Raw genomic sequence first — 25554 nt, 5'->3', positions numbered from 1 at the left:
AATAGACTAGAAATGTGGCGTTTAAGCACCGGTCCATTTAAAGCAAAGTTGGACCAAAGATCAATGCGTGATAAATGAGGATTATTTCAAACTGTGAATGACGCAGAACCACTCTACTAAAGTCCAAGAATAAGATATGGAGCTGGAAATCTGCATATTGAGGTGAACAAAAGCGAATAACTTACTATAAGGAAGTCCTCGCAGCATTGACAATAGTGGAGATCCTCTCAGCATTGACATAGTCGTATGTCAGCTCCTCTGGATCTGTTTTGCTTCCCGTCTGTGACAGCAAGAGTCCCAGCCAGTGACCCATATCTGCTGATGTCTTAGCCTGGGAGGTGATGGAAAAGAAAAGGACAAGCATTCACTGTAAACCATGCACTTGCAACATCATGTTTTTAAATTCTCAGAGTTTAATTTGGATGCCATTTTTAATTAATGAAATGATTGCTACAGCACCATTTCCAAGCAGCGGTTCTCTGAACTAAACTTTAAGAAATGAACCGTACAAGCCGAGCTGTTAGACTTAACTAGAAAAATATAAGAGGAAAGAGCTGTTTCTCGGATTTGGTATTTTGGATCAAACTGCTTCTTAAGAATTCTCTATTAAATAAGTAAGATTGAGATTGAGGCACGTAAAACAACCTGATATGACACGATGTGTTTACTGCCTTTTATTATTTTGGAAGATTCAAACAGCTTGTCTAAATTAGAAGGTTAACTATTACACATATTACATAATGGTTTGACGTCGCATATTTATTTGAATTAAAATAGTTTTAATGTTAACCTTATGACAAGAAGGAAAAAAACAGAACACATCCCAGAAGACTAAACATTGAATTCCATTGACCAAACATGCACTGCAGCTGGGTGGTACTGGAAGCTTAATGAAAAAGGGTGTAGCATTAGTCCCCCAAAAGCCCAGTACATCCACACCCTTTACACAAAGACGCACACTTGCATATGTACACATGCACCCACACCCATTCAAGCTCCCAGACCACCCTTGTGTGCGCACATATATTACATATGCTGTCTGATGTCAGCAGAAAGTGAGTTTCAGATGAGGACATGTTTGTTGAGGGTTCCAAGAAGCAGCTGTGCATCTTTTCTCATTTTGCTGACTCGGTATTTGCTTTTTTCCACACATTTAAATCCTGCCAGACATTTGAGCCCACCGCTTAGAGCTAAGCAGTAAGCCCAAAGTAAGCTCTCATCTGAGGCAAGCATGAGCTGCAGACAGGAAACATGCTGTGTGTACATGCGATATCATGGTCTATTTTCAATAAGCTTTGGTTAAGTAGCGCTTTGAGCTTGCAGCACACCGCTGTTCCACTCCTGACTAACTGAAACCTGCGTGGTTGGGTTTCCACCCAGTGCAAAGTATTTATTTTGCATGATAACAAAGCCTCCAGCATTTTCTCACCAATCTAACCCCCCTACAAACATTTAAATGTAGAGAACATAAAGCGGTAATCTACCTCTAGAGTTGCCATCTGTGTGCCATCCATGTCAATCCGAAAGGAGTATAGGTGCTCTGGGCTGGGGTCAGGCAAAACATTGCAGCCCTCTAGAGACACAGCAGGTTGGGTTACTTTGTTCTTGCCCTTGTCTTGGTAAAACCACAGCTGTCCATTCTTTATAAGACACCAGCAGGTCCGCCACTGACTGTTCACCAGTACATTGAGGTAGCCTGAAAGAGGATGGAGGAGAAAACATAAATATGAAGTTTCCTTTTTTACTTCTCTTAGAAATTAATACTGTGCAAAGAAAACAAATACTGAAGTCGCAGAAACTTACACTGCGTGGCTTTAAGGTAATTCCACTTGACTGAAAGAAATATATGCTTGCTTGATGTGATAAACCTCACAATTCATACTGGTTCTTACTTAAACCAGTGCTTACAAATTGCTGTCATATAATCTTGTTTGTTGCTGAAAACCAACAGTCTGCCATAGAGGGTGCATATCATTATGGACTAAATGATTATAATCCAGTAGCACTAACATATATTACAATGAGGAGTTTTGACAGAACATCATTAGACCATGTTCACAGTGAGGTTCAAAACAAACTGCTTTATTTTGCATATAACACAGGGAAGAAACAGAGACGGTGCTTTTTTGTATGTCTTGCATACAATCTAATGTTATCTGGACCAACCAAAATGATATGCAGGTGCTATGCCAGCCCAATCATGAGGTGGGTTGAGACCTTTTTGACGGACAGTGCTGGAGTGCATGGTGCTATTATTACCACCAGGAGCCCACAGGGGAGTGTCATATCTCCAGTTTTATTTACTTGCTGTACTAGCAAATGTAGGACTTATCTGATGATGCAATGAGTGTTAATTTGAAAATAAGATAAGATAAGATAAGATAACCTTTATTAGTCCCACACGTGGGAAATTTGTTTTGTCACAGCAGGAAGTGGACAGTGCAAAAGTTATGACGCAAAAATTAGAATACAATAAGAATAAATACAGTACACAACTGTACAGAATAGAATAAAATAATATACTATATACAGTAGAATAAAATAGAATAAAAATACAATAAGATAAAAATAGAATACGAATGCTATATACAACTGAGTAAAAATACAACGATGCCAGAAAAGATTATTGCACTTAGTGTTATTGCACATGTGTGGATGTGTGTGTTTGTTCAGTTAAAGTCTTTGTTGTGGAGTCTGACAGCAGTGGGGAGGAAAGACCTGCGAAATCTCTCCGTCCCACACCGTGGGTGCCGCAGTCTCCCACTGAAGGAGCTGCTCAGTGCTGTCACAGTCTGCTGCATGGGGTGGGAGATGTTGTCCATCAGGGATGACAGCTTAGCCGCCGTTCTCCTGTCACTCACCACCTCCACTGGGTCCAGAGGGCATCCTAGAACAGAGCTGGCCCTTCGGATCACCCTGTTCAGTCTCTTCCTGTCCCCAGCAGAGATGCTGCCGCCCCAGCAGACCACACCATAAAAGATAGCAGAAGCCACCACAGAGTCATAGAAGGTCTTCAGGAGTGGGCCCTCCACCCCAAACGACCTGAGTCTCCGCAGCAGGTACAGCCTGCTCTGCCCTTTCCTGTAGAGGGCGTCTGAGTTATGAGTCCAGTCCAGTCTGTTGTTCAGATGAACACCAAGGTACCTGTAGCTGTCCACAGCCTCAATGTCCATACCCTGGATGTTCAGTGGTTGCAGTGGAGAATGCTTGTGCCTGCGGAAGTCTACCACCAGCTCCTTGGTTTTACTGGCATTGATCTGGAGGTAGTTCAGCTGGCACCAGTCCACAAAGTCTTGAGTCAGTCCTCTGTACTCCTTGTCGTCCCCATCAGTGATGAGGCCGACTATTGCAGAGTCATCAGAGAACTTCTGCAGGAAGCACTGGGTGGAATTGTGGGAGAAGTCTGCAGTGTAGATGGTGAAGAGGAACGGAGCCAGAACCGTTCCCTGTGGGGCCCCCGTACTGCAGACGACCCTGTCCGACACACAGCCCTGAGTCCTCACATACTGTGGTCGGTCGGTGAGGTAGTCCAAAATCCAGGTAGTGAGGTGATGGTCCACTCCAGAGTTCTCCAGCTTGTCCTTCAGAACCGAGGGAGGAATAGTGTTGAAGGCACTGGAGAAATCAAAGAACATGATTCTCACAGTGCTTCCAGCGGTCTCCAGGTGAGCGAGGGAACGATGTAGGAGGTGAATGAAATGTTATGGATATTGTGGATGAGTTGGTGTCATGCTAGGTTTCGTTAGTTAAACACCAAGAAAATGAAAGTGGGCGCATCAACAGGTAGCTTTTAGTGAGGACGTTACTTAAAGACACTAAAAAAACTACTTTTCTCTACTTCCTTATTCACGTGTTTTATACTTTGAGTTTTTACATCAGCTGTCCTTCCTGACACAAACACAAAGGGATCTTTGTCTCCTCTTGGAAAACTGGTGATCTTTTGCTTGTTGGGCGAATGTGTAAATTACTACAAGGGGCAAAATCTGTCATGCAATTCAATCACAAGTGTCTGTAATGTCTCCAACAGCAATGTCTTTGTCGTTGTGCTTGCATTCATCTTACATTTATCATGAGATATAAATGGAATTATTGAAAGGGTAATAAATGTTACTACTACGATATATTTACCTTCGACCGGGGATGTCAAGCTCATTTTAGATTACAAGTCTTTTATGACTCACTTTGATCCTAAGAAGGCTGGACCAGTGAAACTCCCCTTTCTGTCAGTGTGCAGAAATTTAACTACACTTTTAATCATTGAGATATCCAAATAAAAGAAAAAAGAAGTGTAATTTCAACAATAGGTCGTAGTTTTTTCTGCTGCTGGAGTAAATGAAAGAAACTGTTCAGCATGACTCTGAGTGTAAATTTTAAAAATAACCGGATTAGAGAGTTTCTGTTAATTCACAGAAAATGTCCTTTTTACCTTTTTTACATTTTTATAGGCAATCTTGAAAAAACAGGAACTTTTCTGTTATTTAATTGTAACTGTAATTTCTTACTTAATTACTTTGATGTAGCAGGAATGGCTATGAGAAAGGTCTTTTTTAACAGGTAAAGCTGCAAAACTTGTTAAAAATACATTTAAAAGCCCAATAATTTATGCCCTACTTCACATTTTCAAAAAGGCATCCAGTTGGCCAGACTGGAGTCTTTGCTGGGCCGATTCTGGCCCCTGGGCCTTATGTTTGACTCCCTTGCCTTAGACCTTCATTAGACCTCTCATGCCAGTACGAATGCCATCCTGCAATTAAAAGCAGCAAACTTTGAACTTTGAAGTTAAGTAGATTTTTGCGAACCTGAGGTGTCGACACATTTCTCTGGGCTCTCGAGTGCGGAGGGTTTTTTCTTGCCGATGTTCATCAGGTTGCTGAACATTAAACCTGCTCCATATTTTTTCTTCACTGTGGAAAAGAGGAGGAGAAGGACGACAAATTGACTATTTTTTCTTTTTACACCCTCTCCTTGAACATGTGGAGCACAGCAGATAAAAGCTAAAACCCCACAGAGGAGCTTACCATCTTTGCTTTCTGGTGTTTCAGCATGGCTGTCTGTGCTGCTGCCACTCTCTGAAGCCACAGAGTATCTCTCACTCAGCTCTCCCTGTGGATTCATGGCTATATTTTAGTCATTTTGAAATCTTATCAAAAGTCTCATCAAAAACATGATGTCTGATCACAACAGATCAATGTACCTTAGTACAAATAAGCCTTGGGGAGTCAGACACAGTGTGTTGGGGGTCACAGCTATCAGCTGGCTTGGGACTGATCTCTTGAATAACCTGGAGCAAAAACAAGATGTTCTCATTTTGATATTGCGAACAAATAAATAACCATCCAATGATCTCGAAAGCAAGCTACTGTGAACGTGTTACCTTCAGCCACTGCTCAGCCTGTTCTTTGCTCTGCAAGCCCAGGACAATGGTCTCCCCACCCACTGGAATAATCTTCAGCTTGTGCTCTTTCCTCTTTAACTGCTTCTCTTTGTAAACAACACTGCAGCCCAGCAGACTCACATCCAGCAGAGGTGTCTGCTCCTTGGAGCTTTTATAGCACTGAGAGAGGCAGAATCAACATGCAAGCTTCGTTAAAAATGAATTACTGTCCTTTAATTTTAGCTGCATGCTGACCAAAACAAGCTAGAAGGTAAATAGTAAATGTTGTCAACCAATCAGTGTTTAGAATAATCAGCAGATTTGTGTAGTTACTAGGCAGTCTTCTCAACCATAAACCATTACCTACCTATCTAACAGCAAAGTAAAAATTGGGTAAATTCCTGAATGTGTTTATTGATTTGAATCATATTAGAATAAAAGTTTTACAGTAGACTTTTTAAGAAAGTGAAAACAGCCACTCGTGCGAACTCCATGCTTTAGATAGCCTGTTAAAAAAAGTGTTCATAGGTAATTACCCTCTAGAATGCTAGACGAGCATTCTAGAGGGAACATTTGTCTTTTAATACCAAGAAAAATATAAAAATATAACAAGTCAGTTTCAGAGGAAGTTGCATATGCGTTGTCACAGATCTATTTCTTGACAGCTGTTCATTCAGCGCTTGCTATTAAGAATCTCTGTCAGCTGTCAGTTGAACAGTTAAAAAGTAAAGCCTACACACCGGCTTTCTAGCATACAAAATATTACAGGGACTATACACAGCCCTATTCTTTTTAATATATGGGCTAATTTGGTTTAGATTTTTTTTCTTCTACGTATCACAACACAATCATAACACGCAATATCATAACACAAAACCTCACTGCAGCGTTAATACAGTCGTTTACCCACCAGCAGATGATGGTCTTTGATAACGCAAAGCTGTTTGGCCCACTGGCCAAGCCATTTCTTCCTCCACAGGAAAGCGCAGATGCGAGCATCTTTCATCAGCTCAATAGACGCCTCTGCTGATGGCCACTGGTGCTGAGCTGATGACGACTTCTCTCTGGTCACTTCCTCCTCATCGTAGGACTCATATGAGCTGCTTACCGCCTCTCCATCATCTACAAAGGGCAAGCAAAGCTAAAGATTACGACACTGCATGGGCTACAAGGGATGAAAAATGGCAGGGCGTCGAAAGCAAGGATTAGGAGAAGCAAAATCTGTGCGATGAGAGTGAATGAAAAATAAAGTTAATCTCTGTTTTTTGGACCTTTGTGACTTTCTTGAATGGAGGAGGATTTCCTAAAGCATTGAGCAAACACACATTTTCAGTACTGATGGTAAGCAGACAGGAAAATGATGAAACAAAGTTATGATGAAAGGGAAAATAATAAACTCAGGAAATTGATAGTATGAGGCTGATTGATGATGAAACTGTTCCCTTACATGCACGGCGCTGATAAAACTGGACAACGAGCACTTTGGGGACATGCTGGCTTCCCAATTTGAATTTTGGATTTATGCAATCGCCTGCATTCATGCCACACAGACAGACAAACAAGTCCTAGCTACCCCTGGTGATAACAGCATAGACCACACTGTCAGAGCTGTACTCTCGTATCCAGGGCCCTGAGCGATGGCCAAAACAGTCCAGATCTAAATAATATCAAAGGAAACAGGAGGAAGAAAAGCAACATAGGGGAGATTGGACAGAACATAATGCCTTTGAATAATAATCATAGAAAAGATTACAAAAATAAATAAATCTTGTACATATTCATTATTGCATTCTCTTTGGCCAATTCACATATGTTTTCTTTTTCAAATGCATTCACGGGCCACTTCGTTTTTTCTTCAAAGCCGCCTTAAGTCTTTGTGGCATAGATTCAACAAGGTGCTGGAAACATTCCTCTGAGGTTTTTGTCCATATTGACATGATAACATCACACAGTTGCTGCTGATTTGTCGGCTGTATATCCGTGATTTAAATCTCTTGAGCCCTGGTGACTGAGGACTCCACCTGAGTACAAAGAACTCATTGTCGTGTTCCAGAAATCAGATTATCTGAGCCTTGTGAGATGGTGTGTTATCCAGTTGGAAGAAGTCATCAGAAGATGGCTACACTGTTGTCATGAAGAGACGGACATGGTCAGCAACAATACTCAGAAGGCTAAGGTGTTTAAATTATGGTCAGTTTGTACTAAGGGGTCCAAAGTGTGGCAAGAAAACATGCCCCGCACCATCACCACCAGCCAGAAGGATGGGTCTATGTTAAATTCTGAACCCAGCATCACCATTTCCAGTCTTCTTTTGTCCAATTTTGGCAACAATCAAGTCCGAAGTGTAGCAGTTTTCATTAATAGGAGTGAGACCCGGTGTGGTCTTCTGCTGCTGTAACTCAAGAGATGCTCTTCTGCATGCCTTGACCATAACAAGTGGATGTTTACTGTTGCCTTCCTATCATCTAAAAACAGTCTCGCTAGTCTCCTCTGACCTTAGTTAAGTATTTTTGGACAGAGAACTCCTGCTTACTGGATATTTTCTCTTTTTTAGATGATTCTCTGTGAACCCTAGAGAAAACAGTCAGCAGTTTCTGGAACAACCATGCTATCACTGATATTCACTTAAACCACCTTTCACTCCCATTCTGACATTCTGCTTGTTGCTTACCTAGGCGATGATTATACAGTATGACTAATAACAAACAACCACAGGCCAAACAGGACAGAATATTCTTTGCAGCTGTGGTAAAAATGTGTTTAGTAACAATTCTGAAGAAAAAGCTTCCAGTACTGAATAAAAAGCTGACATGTGTTATATTCGAACAATTGTTACCTAATTCTTTCCCACAGAGCTGTGAAACGCCGCTATTGCGCAAAAACTGGTAATACAGACTGGTTTCTTATAATTGTGGTGCGGGTCTTACCACTTACTCAGTTATTTGTTCCAGTACCTAGGCAACTCTTTTCGCTTTATTTTACAGCTCAAGCTAAAATGTTAAGCTAAGAAAAAGGCACAGCAGGTCTGAAATGTCTGTAACTTACATAGTTGAACTGAAACAATAAAAATATATCTAAATGAAAATGGTCTTAATTTAAAAGAAGTGATTGTAAAATTCAATTTAACAGCGTCAGAATTATGAATATACACTTAAAAAAAACTATTTCTGTAAAGAAGCAGTCTCAAATATTTTGTGGCACACACTCACACAAACACGAAGAATTGCTTCAAATAGGAAGGCTGCATTAAAAATAATACTGATATTCTTTGCAGTAGTATACAGCAAGAGCACTGGCTAACTCTGATGATGAATAAGGTATGAATTCATCACCTGGGGCTGTGCGATAGATGATACATCTAACTTTGAACACAGTTCTTACCATTGACAGTTTCCTCATAGGGTTGAGCCTCCTCATAGTAACTCTCTGAAGCGTCTGCACAGGCTGGAGCTGGTACTGGAGGCAAAGGGAACGGTTCCCGACACACCACACCCTGACAGATGAGAGAAAGATGAGGGAGTCAAAAACGAGAAAAGTACCCAAAAAAGAGAAGTGTGGGATTGTAAATGTCTGTGCTTTTTGTTCATTTAACGTCACCCCCAAACCTACTGTCATTATAGTTTCTAGACCAGTGGTAATTAAGTGCTCTGAACACACGCGCATACACATGCACACACGCACACATCGACATGTGTTATTCCCACAGGCTGAACATGTGGTTAATCCCAGCTGTCACTTCAGGAATAACTAGGGAATTCCTCGTGTTACCAAACCTCCTCTGACCTGGGAGGCAAGACCTGGTAACTACTAGCACGTTTGCCTTTAGGGAAGAGGGAGTGTTTGTGTGAGCAAGGAAGAAGAGAAGGGTGTCGTATATTTGTGTGTGTGGGTATGTGTGTGTGCGTAGGGGTATATATGTGTGTGTGGCTTTCCTGAAATCACTCAGCAGTCTGGCTTCACTTCTGTCTCCTGTGTGGTAAAGACTGTCTCCCCAACACTTAATGCTTGACTAAAATCAAAACCAAAACAAACACATCTGTCTCCAGTTGTGTTTTTGTTTTTTTGTTTTTTATATTTAGCTTCTTCTTCTTCTTTTTAATGAAGCTCAAGATTTTGCTCGATACATTAGACAGATGTTGCTTGTGCAGCATAATGGCTCCTGAATATTTACACTGTTACAACTGAGCCTCACTCTCTCTGTATCACTTTTCTTTGGGTAAATTAAGAATAAAGCTTGAATCAAAGCAGGACAAGCATAGCACTCTACTGGTAGCTACTGGTAACGCTCTCCAGGAGGATGGAAAAGCAAAGTCACAATAAACTTCTTAGTTCTTGTTAACAATTTAGGCTATTTCTACTTTGTGACTGACACAAAAAAATCACACAAAAAAATAAGATTTTAAAGGCTTATTAAATCTAAATCCACAAACCAATCAATGACATTGTGTGGTTAGACACATTAGTAGACATATAACAGTTAGAAGTTACACAGTAAACTAATCTAGCAGAAGATTCTATTCTATTCCTCTCTATTTTTATGGCCTCCAGGTGCTTTATACTATCAAGTAAAGACCCTAGAATAATAAAGAGAAAACTCTCTGTGAGCAAGCACTCTGGCAAGAGTGGAAAGGAAAAACTCCCTTTTAACAGGAAGACATCTCCAGAAGAACCCAGGAGGCTCAGAGTGGCAGCAATGCACTGCCCCTGGTTGGGGGTGACGTGAGGGAGACAGGATGATAGACACAGTGTGGAGCCAAAGTTATAATAACTGGTTAAATGTAGAGTGGTGCAGAAAGTTTGTCACTGCCATTTGTCAGTCTTATGGGCTGAACTTGCTTCTCTTTTGGCAGTGCATTGGTAGACCATATACAGTCCATCTACCTGCACAGAGCATCTGCTGTCACACGTGTCCAAAGTATGTGGTTCAACCAATCTGTGGTCTTGTGAAACTGAGCTTTGAAAATAAGGAAAAGCATCCACTGCAGCGCATGTCTATGTTTTCAATACTTTATTTTTGAACTTTAATGTTTTTTCAGACTTCTGCACCCTCGCCCCATTCTGGCCCACTTGTCAACCATTCGGCATTCAGCCTACGCACGGTTGAACAACGTGCCGTTTGGGTTTTTAGAGGAGAACATGGGAACACATTTGCATTGCTTTTGCATTTGTGTTCAAAACTTCTCCCCAGGCTATGTAGGCAAACAGCTATGTAACCAGATATAACCATGGTAGTATAAAACAAGCATTACTAATCAGCATCTTTTAGGAGATGCTTTGAAACAGCATGTGGTACCTTTTATTAAAACTCAGTCTTGTGGGAAAAGCTGTCAACTTCAAAAATGCAGGTAATTTGAAGACCATATTAATTAATCAGGTGTTTATTTTCCACACTTTGAACAACCTTAAACCTTTGGACTCATGCATGATGTGTGGGGGAAGGACCTTCCAAGAAGGAAGAATTTCATCACTGGAAAACAGCCTCAATACCCTGAAGTTGCGACATAATCCTATGAAGTATCAATGGTGGCAATCAGAAGATGGCAGATATGCAAGTTTGGTCTTGGTGCAATCTGGAAATAAAATGACTTGCCCGCTTAAAAACTTCAGTAGCTGCCAGTGAAGATGCAATCTATGTATTCTTTTTCTTATCTCAGATAAACTGAGAGATACTGGAGTCAGACTTCCACATAAGGGTTATTCTTCTGAGGCAGTGAAGTTAAAGGAAGTTAAAAAAAATTACATATATCCCACTGTTTGAATTCTTTCACTTTCACTTCTACTTATTGAAATTAGTATACTTTAAAGCATTCTGCTTATTTTTATTATATTTACTTATTGTACAGCTTTCACATTCTCTGAAAGGTTGCAGTCCTTCAGCTGCTCTGTAAACAGAATAACTCAATATACCATATGATGAGAGTGTGAATGGTACTTTTAGTTGCCCCAAATCAGCCACGCTTAAAATATACAGAAACAAATGAGAGAGAAAGCAGTGATAAATTGTGTTTAGCGGTCACAAACCTGTGGTGGGTCTACAGATACCAGAGTGATTTACTGGTTCAGCTTAGAAACAGAACAACAAAAAATAAAAACACAGCCATATTTGTCTGTTTGTGTAAAAATCATTATTTCTGATGTGGGCTGTCAGTGACAGACGCAGCAACTCCCAGTAAACAGGGAATTCCCTGTTAGTGAGCTTTTCCCACCATATCACTTCAGTGAGCTAAGACATTTTCAGTAATCCATAGCAGATGTTATAATAACTGGCGTCATGTCACGGTCCGCGAGCAGTCACAGTGATGAAGACTCACTTGTGTGATTAGCCTGCATGCCTGAACATGGAGGAAAGCAGCCACTAAGCAATGTGTTGGCAGAAATGTTATCACGGCCGTTTAGGGAGGGTAACATCCCTTATACATCATGGAGCTATTTAAGATGCGTCATTATACAAGCATCAGCAAATGTGACTGTCAGTGTGTCATGAGACCTGCTCTCGAAAATGACCAAAATATATAAAGTCTATTTAAACACACAGGTAACTGATGCTGATAATAACTGATGCTGCTACAGGTATATTGGCTCACTTGTGCCCACATATTCTTCTGAACTTTCTTTAATTCGTAAGTGAAACTGTCAGTGTGTGTGTTTCCAGTTAGGTGATAAGCAGAAAAAACCTACCACGTTTTTTTGATAGCAGGAAATACTGAAGCAAATCAGCAACAGAAGAAGTTGTACTCTTGGTTTAAACACCCTACTATGAGGCAACAGTGATAACCACTGAGATAAGATGTTGGCATTACTAGGGTGTCTATTGACCATTGTTATTTTTAATCACAGGAGTTACATCACTCCTTCTTACTCGTTTATTTCTGTAAAATTATTATAACTTTATAATTTAGGTTGTAGAAAATGATGGAGGCAAAACTAAAATTAAGTCATGTAAACCCCCATTTATCCTAATTGCCAACAGGGGGCTTCAAAATTGAATTCAACTGTAAAGAAATCAATGAAAATATTTTAGATTTTTCCTGATTTATGATCTAGGTAAATTCTCTCCTCGTCAACTTATCATCTCAATTGCTATTTCCAAGTTAGATTTATGTTTATTTTGTATATTAATGTTACATTTACCCCCAGCCAATTACCCAAGTGGCTCAGGATCATGTCTCTTCTTCTTTTGCAGATGATCAAGCGGTGACCTCAAGAAAAACTTGCTGCTGAGTATCAAACTATAGGAATGAGAATTAGCACTTCCAAATCTGAGGCCATGATCAGAAAAAAGAATAGTGCACAAGCTGATTTTAAGACTCTCTAGGTCTGAGTGGAGATGGACATCGAAAGATGGATTGATGTGGGTTTTGGGAGCGATGTGAGCGCTGTACCATTTTTTTTTGTGATTAAGAGAGTGCTAAGGGAAGCACTGATCTTCCGACCTTCACCTTTGGCCATGAGCTCTGGGTAGTGCCTGAAAGAACTGAATCATGGATACTAGCGTCAGATATGAGCTTCCTCCGAAGGGTAGCTGTATTCTTCCTTAGAGGAAATTTGTAAATTGAGAGGGATTCAGAGCCTGGCCACTACTCCACATCAAAAGGAACCAAATGAAGTGACTTGGACATATGAATAGGATGCCTCCTAGGTACCTTGTAGGTGAGGTCGTCTGAGCATGTCCTGCTGGGAGGAGGCCCTGTAGCAGATCCACGATACACTCGAGAGATTACATCTCTTGGCTGGTGTGGGGAGTGGAAGGTCTTGGCATAGAGTGTGTGCCCTGAGACTTGAGCCCAGATAAGAAAATTGATGGTGGATGGATGTTATGTTTAGAGTGAACAAACAACAATCGATTACGGGTATGACTATCTTGGTATTGACAAGTTTCTGCCATATGACAATGTGCTCTCAGTGTCCTCAACACTTAGATCCACCCCTCGCTGTTGATGCCCTGATTTAAAGTATTCAAGATGACCATGGCCAAAATGCCAAACTCAATCCAACAGGTGACAACATTGTGGCTATGTCCGTTTTTACATAGAGCTCATGGTTTCATAACCCATATATACTGCAAATAACAAGTCAAGAGAGTTAGAGACAAGCCTGGTCTAAGCCTTAATAATAGTTATATACAAAAGCAGTTAACAGGAATTTCCTGAGAAAGTTATTATTCTGTTTCTCACTTCTCTCTCACTCTCTCACTGCAAGAGTGTAAACTTCTCCAGAGTTTAAAAAAAGTAGTCAAGAGTTAAGCATCTGCTATTAATTAAAACAAAAAGTCAGGCATTCCAGAGGAACCGCAGTAAGCCACCCCAGACTGCCCACCCACTCTTATCTCTATCTTTTTTCTTTTTCTTTTTACATTTCCTCAACTCCAAATATATTAAATTGGCTTGTTGTCTGAGCCAAGCCTGAAGAGAAGCATAGTAAGCCATTCCAGGGAGGTGTTGCACTGGTGAAAAAGCATCAGGGACATGCCAGGTGTGTGTATCCATTCTCCCAGAAGACTTTGCTATTCTTCTGTCTCTAATAGTCACTTTAGCCCCTTCCTTTCACTTCTCTCACGCACAAACACACTTCTTCACCACAGAAACATCGACTAGAAGGGAAGAAATGAGGAGTCGGAGGATAAATAACAAAGCAATGAGAGAGGGTGGCGGGGTGTGGTGGAGGGGCTTTGAGTAAAGAGTGGGAAAAGAGAGCCCAAAAAACGAACAGTCAGAGGAACATGGAAAATCCCTGGTTCCCATGCCAAGAATTCAGTGCAGTGAAAGCACACACACACACACACACACACACACACACACACACACACACACACACACACACACACACACACACACACACACACACACACACACACAGTGTATCTGAAAGCCTGCTGGGAGCTCAATGTAAAAGGTGGTGATAAAAATTATCAGTTTGGTTTCTAGAGAACAGAGTTCAGGAAAAATCCCTGATCCTTTGCCTCTGTTACTTGTTACTTAGTAACTTTTTTGATTTAGAAATTATGAAATTAAAAATTTAATGAGTGAAAATAAAAAAGAAAAGAGACTATACGTTATCTACATGGCAGGAGGCAGAATGCAAAGATTTCACATGACACAAACTATTTGTTTTCCTGTTATTTTGCCTTCTTGGGAAAACTTTGACCTTTTCTAAAACCTTGATATTTTTGGTACCAGTCCCTTTTTTGCCAGCTTAATCCTTTTCAAGTTACCTACTTAAAATGTATGGCTGCAAATGGGTCTTCATGTGTAACATTTAAATAGCCATTTTAAACCAAGCTGGATTTAAAGGGATAACGTAATCATGAATAATTCAATAAATACTTACTTTATGCTAGCCAGTCTTATTGCGGTTATGATAATGACCAGTTGCCGGCAGCCACATTACCGCTACAGTGCATGTCAACAGTTTTCCTTTCCCTGCCTGACGCTTGCAAGTGGCACAGCTGCTATCTATAGTCCATCTCTATTTTAAGACCATGCAGACAGGACGCAATGGAGCTCACACAAATCTTTATTTACCATGCAGCTCGAGGGAAAAAATGGCTATTCCACACTCGAGTCACACACAAAATAATTACTTGAGAGGCCGTTTTAGGAAGAACAGAGATCCTGGTTTAAGAGACCATGGAAATGCCCGAAGGCCTGGGAATCAACCGGGATATTCATGCCGAGAATGCGACCCTTGATCTGGAGAACAGAGAGTGCCAGGCAGGCTGGCTGAGAGTGAGGGTGGAGGACAGTTGGTTCACTGTGGAGCGGGCTTTTCTCCTTAAGTACAGCGACTATTTCTGTGCTCTTTTTCACTCTGGGATGAAAGAAAGTCAGCAAGATGAGCTCTACCTGAAAGGAGGAGTGCACGCAAGAGGTTTCCTCATTGCCCTTGCAGTCTGCAGGGGAGAGATTCCCACCATCAGTGAACCAGATGAGCTTGTCGAAGCGGTCGAGTGTGCTGCTTTTCTACAGGTTGAACATTTGGTCCTGCATCTTTGCGACATTATAGACTCGGACAACTGCCTTCTGCTTTACCATACAGCCTCCATATTTGGGGTGCACGCACTGTTTCACAATGCTGCACTCTTTCTTTGTGACACCTTTGATGATCTCAAGGATGAAGCAGAAAGTTCAATCCCCGAGGAGCTGCTGCAATACTCTCAAACTTTGTCCCCTTCTTCTTTTATTGCTATAGGGACCCATTCTCCTTCACTGGAGCTGCTGCAAGACTCCTTCAGGGTCGTTTGCTACCTCGACGAAAAAGAGGGGCAGTGGAAACATCTGACAGACCTACCAACTGCTTGCAGCACCTCCATGGCTGGAGTAGCAGTGGTTGACAATCGCTTATATATCGTTGGTGGGGTTTTTGGTTACAGTAAGGACACAGTGGACAGTAGCTTCTGCTACAACCCCGATTCAGGACTTTGGACTACTCTCCCAGGTCCCCAGCAACCCAGATATAATTTTACCCTTCTTGGGCACGGGGGTCAGCTCTACGCCATTGGTGGAGAGTCCCAAAAGAATATAATTTCCACAGCAGAGAGGTATGATGTTGTAAAAGGAGAGTGGACATTTATACAGCATGCGCCACGACCCGTAGCATCTGCAGCTTGTGCTGTCGCTAGACGACGGATATTTATTTGCTTCTGGAAGCCACCAGACACCACAGACATCTATGAATACGTACCTGTGAATGATGAGTGGAAGCTTGCTACCACACTGATCAGACCTCAGAGCTATGGCCACTGTATGGTAGCTCACAAGGACAATTTGTATGTGATGCGCAACGGGCCTTGTGACGACTTTCTTCGCTGTCTAATGGATTGTTATAATATCACAACAGGCCAGTGGACAGCTATGCATGGGCATTACATCAACAGCAAGGGAGCTCTGTTCACCGCAATGATCAGGGGGGATTCTGCGTTCACAGTGAAACACATGTTAACTCTTGTGTATACCATCACTGAAAATGGATGGAAGCCCCGTAAGCAGATGAACGGATTTCCAAAGAGTGGTTCACTGTGGACATGTTTACTCAGGCTTCCCAAGACAGGGCCAGTTATACCACAGCTGGATGCAGAAGGCAAGGAAGGAGAAATGCCTCTGTCAGACCTGTCTGAGGCATATCTGGAAGCTATACAACACTTGTGAAATTTTTGTACAACTGAAAAGTAAAACGTTTTTTGAGATTTTAAATAATAAAATAAATCCTCGAAAATACTGCTGCTAAATAATTCTGAAGGCTCCAAATGGACAAAAATTAACTTTATTTCAATGCATCCAATTCACATGCACTCTCACACACATGCTGACAAGCACTTGCACTGATTAACAACAGCTGCTACTGCAGTTTATAGTAGGGAGGCCACTGTGCATGTGTGTGAAGTTCAAAGGCACTGACGGGATGTTTTAAACCTTTTTCCTGAAGTCACACTGGGCCAATTCAGAAGCCACTGGTCTCCTAGTCAACATGAAACACAGTGTAGTTCCCTCTCACACACTCCTGAACAATCACCTCTCCAGTCTTGTAGCCCCATGGGTTGTTAAATACCTGCTTCTGAGGGAGAACACATTTCACGAAGCCTCGGCTTGCAACTCTGATGGTTGAGGGGAATGATTTTGGCTTGCATGACCACAGACGTTATTTGTGTCATTATATTAAAACTGCTGCAGCTGGGTTTCAATATCTGACAACAACCCATTAACTTACAGTACTTTTTACTGTAAGTTACAGTACTGTTTTTAGCACTACGCTTCTTAGTGATAGCTGTGCACATACTGTAACACAAGACCAAAATGCTGTCGGTTACATATCAATTTGGAATTTGTCTTCTGGCTTCTTTGGTATACAGTAGGATATCTTGATCACCACTGATTTGTTCCATCTACTATATTACTTCAGCCACTGACTTGGGTCAGTGCTATTAACATTCCCACAACCACAGTGGCAGAGACCCAAATATTTGTGCTTTTTAAGCCAAATCATTCTGCATCATTCTTCTGTTACTCCAATTATGGAAAGAACTGGTCAACACTTACTGTTCTGGGGGGTGGCAGGTCGGGAAGGTTCTTTTGTGGGACGGGGACACGTTTTGCTGCTTTTCCATTGAGCAGGGCATCTAATCTGTCATCTTGGTAACACAAGCAGAGAGTGGAAGGTCAGTATATACCAGGCATTTTGCATTTAAATTCATTTCCATAGCATACCAGAACATTTCAGGATAAATGAATAGCTGTCATCTTGCAAGTATAAATTCCACATATCCAGCTATCTCGGTTAAATATTAATGCAGTGGTATCCCCAACTAACACAATGATATAATCTTCATATCTATATCTATATATATATAGATATATATATAGCTTTTCAGACCTTGCAGTCAACCTGTTCATAACTGGGCTTTGAAAGTGCAAATTTACTTGTTTGTTCCTGCTGAAAGCCATGTTCTGTTAAACTAATCCATGGGTTCCAAAACTGTGAGCTGAGGCAAGTGAAAAATAAACATGCAAGAGTTTGCTGATGCTATCATGTTCACATCATTTGTGTAAGATTCAAAATATTTCCTTTAACAAAGTTAATTATTGATAAAAATGGTATGATGTAGGGCATGAGTTAATATTTTGCCTCTGAACGGGCATGCTAGAAAGAGTGTTGGCTATGTTAGCTATGCTAGCATTTAGCATGCAGATACGGAGTGATAACATCATATACAGTATGATAACAAACCTCTACACTGTCTTAAACCAAACTCCCCCAAATGTTAAAATACTAACAATGGTATGGCCACTTGTGGTGTCAAGCATTAAGTCATAATTTTGTCTTTTTTTTTCTTTGTTTTATCATGCTAACCTAAACCATTTAGGATAATATCAGTAGGTCATTTTGATTCATGCATTTATCTTTCTTCTAATATTGTAAGATCTTTACCTTACCATATAAACCATCTTAAGGCAACTGTTTTTGTGAATTGGGGGTGTATATTGTGGCGAGCTCAGACAAGGAGGAGACGGAGGTATCGTTTGGTCTTGCTTCCCGTGAGCTAGCCAGGGAGCACAGCCGTTTATTAACATTTGCAGAAGAACACTGCCGCTAGCTAACTGCTCAGCGCGGCAACAACAACAGCAACACCCACAGCGCCCTCTGACCCCGGAAGGACACACCGTCGCAGCGAGAGGGCGAGAGGGCGTCACCCGTCACTATGGCAACATAAACAAACATGTACAAACAGAACCCCGAACAGCCCTGACCCGCTACATAGCCCCCACCTAAGGGGTCAGTCGTCCCCGACGACCCCATTACCCCACACAAAGTCCTGCAAATGTCCAGGTGCCTTCTTTTGGCGCACTGGCCGGTCACGACCGGCGGGGGAAAAGTCACTCGGGTCAGAACATGGGGTGCCACCATCATCCCCTGCCCCGGCGTCTGCCGGAGCGAGCGGTCGGTACGGTGAGAGCCTGTCCCGGTGCAACACCACCATGCGCCCCGGCCCCGGCATGCGGATACGGTACACCACGTCTGTTAGCCGCTCCACGACCTCCGCCGGCCCTTGCCAGTGACTGCAGAGTTTGGGGGACACTCCTCTCTTGCGAACTGGGCAGTACACCCAAACCTTGTCGCCAGGCATGAAAACCCCCCCTCGGCACTTGGTGTCGTAGGCTCTTTTCTGTCGTACTTCGGCGCTGGCCTGGGCCTGGCGGGTGTAGTCATGAACCACCTGCAGCCGCTCCCTCAGCCTCCAGTAGTAGTCCATCTCTGGCCCACCATCAATCTCTGGCTCGGGGGGGGGGGACCCGAACACCAGATCCGCTGGTGGCGGCTGGTGAGAATGGCGAGCTGGGTGGCCAGCGTGCGGTTGAAGCGCTCAACCAAGCCATCGCTTTGTAGGTGGAGCGGTGTGGTTCTCGTCTTCTCCACCCCCAGTCGCCAGCAGATCTCCCCGAAGACCTTCGATTCGAAGTTACGCCCCTGGTCACTGTGGAGCTCAGCCGGGACCCCAAATCGGGTGAACATCTCCTCCACCAGCTTCTCGGCCGTCGTCGTTGCGCTCTGGTCCGGCACCGCGTAGGCCTCTGGCCACTTCGTGAAATAGTCCATAGCCACCAACACATACCGGTTCCCTGACTCTGTGACGGGGAAAGGCCCTAGGACGTCCACTCCCACTCTTTCCATTGGGGCCCCCACCAAGTACTGCTGAAGGGGGCAGTGGAGCGTTGAGTTGGGCCCTTTTGTGCCGTGCAGGTGTCACAGCAGTGCACATGAAGTTCCACATCCCGTCGACAGCCAGGCCAGTAGAACCGTCCCCTGAGGCGGCGGAGAGTTTTGGCGTTCCCATAGTGTCCTGCCCCCACCGAGCCGTGGACCAGCTCAAGCACCTGCGACCGCAGCGACCGAGGCACCAACAGCCATCTCCGGTACAGGAGGCCGTCGTGGGTCTCCAGATTGTTGTGCTGGGAGTAGTAGGCCTTCACCTCGGGCTCCTGTCCCGACACCCCCGTCCAGGCGGGGCGTTGCGCCGCCTCCAGCCAGGCTCCCACCTGAACCAACGTCGCGTCAGCCTCCTGCTCCCGCTTCAGCTGCTGCGTTGTCAATGGGAGCCACCCCCCTCCTCCAGCCGTGGCCTGAGCAGTAGCCACCCCCAGCACCTCCTGGGTCCGCTCCTCCTGTCGCAGGCAGTAGCGGCACTCGACGGCTACGCAGGGCCGTCTGGAGAGGGCATCAGCGTTGCCATGCTGTCGACCTGGCTGATGCTGGATCTCGAAGTCATAGCCCTGAAGGACCTCCAGCCAGCGGGCCACCTGCCCTTCTGGGTGTTTGAAGTTCAGGAGCCAAGTCAGAGATGCATGGTCAGTGCGCAGGAGGAACCGGCAGCCGTGCAGATATGGCTGGAAGTGCCGCACCGCTAGCACTACGGCCAGCAGCTCCCGCCGGGTCACGCAGTAGTTCCTCTCGGCTCGCCCCAAGGCACAACTGAAGTACGTCACCACCCGTTCTCCAGCCTCGTCCTGCTGGGAAAGGACCGCCCCGACCCCTACATTGCTAGCATCAGTGTCCACAATGAAAGGTTGTCGGGCGTTGGGGTAGGCCAGGACTGGGGCTCTGGTGAGGGCCTCCTTCAGCTGTGCAAAAGCCACAGCACAGGTATCCCCCCAGCCAAACAGCTGTCCCTTGTCAGTCAGGTGGTGGAGGGGGCTGGCCATTGTCGCGAACCCTTTGATGAACCGACGGTAGTAGGAGGCTAGGCCCAGGAAACTCCGCAGTTCTTGGACGTTCGAGGGAGTCGGCCAGTCCCGGACCGCAGCCACTTTTGTGGGGTCAATGGCGACACCTCGAGCGCTGATCACATGGCCCAAGAACGTGGTCTCTCTCGCCAACAGCTGGCATTTTGCGGGGTTGAGCCGCAGCCCAGCTCATCGGATGGCACTCAAGACCTCGCTCACGTGAGACAGTGCACTGTCGAAGTCGCCACCGTGCACAAACAGGTCATCCAGGTACACAACACAGCGGCTACGAGGGATATCCACGAGCACCCTCTCCATCAGCCTCTCAAACGTCGCTGGCGCATTGCAGAGCCCAAATGGCATGACCCTGAACTGCCACAGCCCCTGTCCAATGGTGAATGCAGTCTTAGGCCTTGCGTCAGGGGCTAGCTCCACCTGCTAGTAACCGTTGCGTAGGTCGAGGGAGCTGAACCAACTGGAGCCGGCAACGTAATCTAGGGCCTCGTCGATCCGCGGCAGCGGGTACGAGTCCTTCTTGGTGACTGCATTGAGACGGCGAAAGTCCACGCAGAACCTCGGGCTGCCATCCTTCTTCCCCACCAGGACCACAGGTGCCGCCCATGGGCTATTGGACGGCTCGATCACCCCAGCCGCAGCCATCTCACGGATCTTCTCTTTCTCTACCTGCCGTTTTGAGAGGGGCAGCCGGTGTGGGCGCAGACGGATGGGCTGAGCAGAGCCGGTGTCGATGGTGTGCTGGACCAGACTCGTCTGCCTACAGTCTTTGTCACTGGTGGCAAAGATGTCCACGTTCTCGTCCAGGAGGCACCTCAGGAGGCCTACGCTACTGCGCTGCCAAAGGTCATCAACAGCCTCGATGGTCTCGGTCGAAGGAGGTTTGTCAGGCTGAGAGGCTGAGGCTGAGGCGAGTGGAGATGACCCGGAGCCACCGGCATCCAAAATCTGCTGAGCGGCAGCTGCCCGACGCCTGTCTCGTCTGGTCCCCGTTCCCTGCTTTTGGCCGCGCTGGAGAGCAAAAGTCTCTGCGCCAAGAGTGATAGCCAGCTTCACGGTGTCGACGCAGGCCCCCCAGCGGCTCAGCAGATCCAGGCCAATGATGCACTGGTCTTGAATGTCGGGGAGCCAGAAGTCGTGCACCAGCTCTAGATCCTTCACTCGGATCCGCAACGGTTTATTCCCCCGCATAACAGTTTTCTCCCCCGTCACTGTCATCAGCTGGGTGTCTGTGGGCAACCAACCCTTCACCAGTGGCCCGGATGTTCCAGGGAGCACGCCAGGTCGTATCAGGGAAATGGTAGACCCTTTGTCCACCAGGGCCTGGCATGGCTGGTCCTCAACACAGCAGCTCAGGTAGAGTCCCTTGAGGTGCCCAACTCGGCCCACCACTGTGCATCGTCCTTGGAGGGGGGCAGGAAGCTGGAGCGGTGGTCCCCTCACTACACCGCTCCCTCCTTGTTTCCCTGAGGCTGCGTAGTTCTGGTCTTCGGGGATAGTGCTGGGCAGTCATGCGCCACGTGGCCAGGCTCATCGTACCGGTAGCAGCGGTCGGTCAGTCAACGAGGACGCCTCCGGGGCACCGAGGGTTGCAGCTGGGACATCTCGGCGACCTCCCCCTCCCCGTCGCAGTCTGTGGCTCTGATTTGGGGGTAGTTTGGGGGGGGGGCACCTGCTGGTTAGGTCGTGAGGTGAGCACCGGCTCCGCCCTTTCAGCCTCAAGGAGCGCCTCACGGAGGGTCTGAGGCATGGCCAGGCGGACGTGTTGGCGTAGTCGCTCGGGGAAAAGTCCTTGCAGAAAAGCATGCAGGCTAATCTCCTCACGGGCTGCTGCTGGAAACTCCGGGTAGCCACGACGAGCATACAGCAACACGTCTGCTGCAAAGGTGCCCAGGCTCTCCTCCGGTCGACGGCTCCAGTTGGTTAGCTGCTCTCTTCTCTGATCAGTGGAGTGCCGGTGCCTGAATCGCCTCTCGAGTGCCGTAGTGAGGGCCTGGAGCTCATGCTGCTCTGCCGGGGCTAGGTCAAGGAGTATCTGCAGTGCATCTCCCTCTAATGCTAGTGCTAGGTGTGTAGCAGTCTCCTCTTCGCTCCAGCCACTATGTCTGGCGGCCAGCCGCACTTGTGAGAGGTAGGGCTCTAGCGGGGTTAGCCCGTTGTATTTCGGTACCTTAACTGGCGTGGTAGGCATAACTGCTCGCGGCTGGGGGCTCGGCGTGTGGGTCGACAGAGGTAGCCCATGAAGCATTGCCCTAGCATCTGTCGCGACGGGCCGCCGCCGCGGTGCGCTCGCGCCATCCGGACCCGTCCGGGGACTTACATGGCCGCTCACATCCTCTCTCTTCAATCGCCGGTTTCCCAAGCGGGGAATGTTCTCCTCGACAGCTTGCTCCAGCCTCTGAATGTCTCTCTCCATTACGGCGAGGGTGAGCTATCCCACTTCTGACACCAATGTGGCGAGCTCAGACAAGGAGGAGACGGAGGTATCGTTTAGTCTTTAGTCACTATGGCAACATAAACAAACATAACTGTACAAACAGAACCCCGAACAGCCCTGACCCGCTACAATATTTAATATTAATATGAGGCCTAATGAGCGTGACAAAATGGCACAGCAATTTTCTCTTTAAGATCTTCTTCAGTGTCTTATATTTTTTTGGTCTCAAATGGGACCTTCAGAGAACATCCTTAAGCCAACTAGAGTTCATATATGTGTTATAAAAAGTCCCTGTCTGTACCTTTGCTCTATACCTTTTTGTATCATTACAAGAATAGAAACACGCTGATATGAACTGCAGCAAAAGCACTGCATTACCACAGGCTGCACGTGTACTATCACGTACACGTAAGATAATTGAACCAGGCTGCCTGTCGTTTTATGAGCAATGCTTTACAGTAAAAGAAAAGGTAAATAAATAAATAATGTAGCTCATCCTATTTTAACAAACAAAGTTCACTCCGAGTGTATTTCATCCCCCCCTCACATGAGTTTCTGTGGTAGACAGCGTGTGGCTTTGTAAGCATCGCTGCTGAAAATATGTGTTAACTCTAGTGCTCATTCAAACCACATTCTTTATCACTGTCCAAACAAAACAGGTCAGTCTCAGATGTTGAGGCTCTGCGAAGAAACAGACAGGAAATGGTGGGCGAGTGCTGAGGAGCTGAAGGGGCCACAGCTTGCAGCGGCTTATCATGTCTGTTCAGTTGAAAGTAAACTGAGCATGAGATGGAAATAGTGTAACAACTATGCGCCATCTGACCTTCATGGATAAACGCAAAATTACACTAAAAGCCCTTATTTTAAAAAGAAGGAAAAAAAAGGTGCTTTCTTTGTTTCATATTCAGAAAAATTTACTCTGAAATGAAGTCATCATAACAGGATTATGTAAGTACAGTAGGTAATTTGTAAGCAATATGAATATTAGCTACACTAACGATATATAATACAGACATGACGAGCTTTTGCCAGAAACCTTTTATGTTTAGATTGGCGACCTGTTCTGTCGTTTATCCTGATAAAAAATAAGCGGAAGAGAATGGATAGATGGATGGAATAATCCAAGAATAGATGGATGAAACCTAAAGAATGACAAGGAAATGTGAAAATGTGACATTCAACTCTGTGAGGCTGCAAACTTTGCCTTGATCTAAATTTGTTCGCATGCAAAAAATCTACCTAGTTTACCATCTTAGTCAGCAGTTCTTTGGTTTTTACTGGCATGCAACACCGTGTACTGCTGATGCAATGCCAATGAATGGTGGGTGAGTTTGGTAGGTATGTGGTCGGAAAACAAAGAATAAGATTAACTGAAACAGATGCCACCAATTATGAGAATTGATATTCATTCTTTTTTCAAAGTATTGAGCTTTATGTCAAATAGATTTTTACACCTGTTAGTATAGTAATTTTTTTTTAAAAAAGAACCTGCTGGAAAAGTCAGCAGTGGCTAATAATTATTGGGATTATTGAGCACAAACTTTTATGAAAGATTTCAGTTTTGTATGTGACATTTGTCTTAATTAGTTGAGCTTGACTCAAACATTGTTATAAAACTATGTCAGTAATTCCGTGTTAAGCCTTTCGTTTATTAGCCCTAATTTTCAACAGAATAACATCTTTAAATATTATTGTTTGAAGCCTGTATTTTTTAGGCGTATACGAGACAATTCAGCACAAAGAGTCTGTGTATGTGTGAAGTTGTAAAATTAGTAATTTGTGGGTGTTTTCTTGTGCTAATCCAAATGTATGCAGTTGTTTTTTGACAGCTGACGATGCCTTATTGACGTAAAATTTTTGCATTGTGGATTACAGTTCAGTGCAGTGAAGGATCAGTTTGTTCCATAATCCAGTTTGCACAGTGCTTAATTGAACAAACCAGAAATCGAGAGCACAAGAGATTTACATTGTACATAAGATATTTGAGTGGACATAACAGTTTTTATCAACCAAAATTTATTTAACTAATTTGTTATCTATTAACTCATATTACTGTTATATTATTCTTTCACTTTCCTGGTTCACTGTGTACAGAATTTTGTAATACAATATGGTAAAGTAAGCCAAACAGCCTGGTAAGACTATGAAGTCATTAAAAAATGATGGTGCTAATACGCAGATCAGTCTGAACAGTGATATAAGCAATTTTGGACAGATGCGGCCAAGGCAAAATGGGATTGAATATCTGCTTTAATATATTTTAGGCGAGTGTTGATGATTTATTTATGCACAAAGAGAAAATGTACACCTCAACAATTGAGTTTCAATGTACAAGCTGGAATGTGGAACAAACCGGTGCTTCGGTGCGCTTAACAGTTTACACGTTTTCATTCAATCTGCCATCAAACATTTACATTTGCATTTCTTATTATACAATTTCCGAAGCTATACTTACATATACATACAAAAACCACTAAGTCATTTTCAAAGTTCAAAGAGCAACATTTAAAACTCAC

General features: G+C 44.3%; 2 protein-coding genes across 4 annotated transcripts in view; one reads left to right on the top strand and one right to left on the bottom strand.

Annotated features, from left to right (window-relative positions):
- afap1l2 (actin filament associated protein 1-like 2) overlaps window positions 1-25554 on the bottom strand; it is a 46444-nt gene that overhangs the window by 2674 nt on the left and 18216 nt on the right. For 2 of the 3 annotated variants that reach the window (XM_085416454.1, XM_085416455.1), the window contains exons 4-12: window positions 17407-17498; window positions 8756-8867; window positions 6285-6496; window positions 5375-5554; window positions 5195-5281; window positions 5019-5103; window positions 4800-4904; window positions 1485-1696; window positions 186-331 (exon numbers count right to left, since the gene is read on the bottom strand). In XM_085416454.1, coding sequence (XP_085272580.1) covers window positions 186-331; window positions 1485-1696; window positions 4800-4904; window positions 5019-5103; window positions 5195-5281; window positions 5375-5554; window positions 6285-6496; window positions 8756-8867; window positions 17407-17498 — 1231 coding nt within the window. The remainder of the gene's footprint in view (window positions 1-185; window positions 332-1484; window positions 1697-4799; window positions 4905-5018; window positions 5104-5194; window positions 5282-5374; window positions 5555-6284; window positions 6497-8755; window positions 8868-17406; window positions 17499-25554) is intronic. The other variant, XM_085416456.1, reaches the window with a different exon arrangement.
- On the top strand, window positions 14859-16589 carry LOC146663608 (kelch repeat and BTB domain-containing protein 13). The gene has a single exon (XM_085416462.1). It carries the CDS (start codon window positions 15001-15003, stop codon window positions 16516-16518), a length of 1518 nt encoding a protein of 505 aa, XP_085272588.1. The 5' UTR covers window positions 14859-15000; the 3' UTR covers window positions 16519-16589.

This window comes from Rhamphochromis longiceps, linkage group LG8, assembly GCF_057381845.1.
Source record: "Rhamphochromis longiceps isolate RC_006_pf linkage group LG8, R_longiceps_female_GT1.1, whole genome shotgun sequence".
In the NCBI taxonomy this organism is placed as follows: domain Eukaryota; kingdom Metazoa; phylum Chordata; class Actinopteri; order Cichliformes; family Cichlidae; genus Rhamphochromis; species Rhamphochromis longiceps.
This window is presented reverse-complemented; position numbering and strand designations above follow the sequence as displayed.

Coding starts and splice junctions, on each gene's coding strand:
- LOC146663608 (XM_085416462.1), top strand. CDS start 15,001: ATGGAAATGCCCGAAGGCCTGGGAATCAACCGGGATATTCATGCCGAG.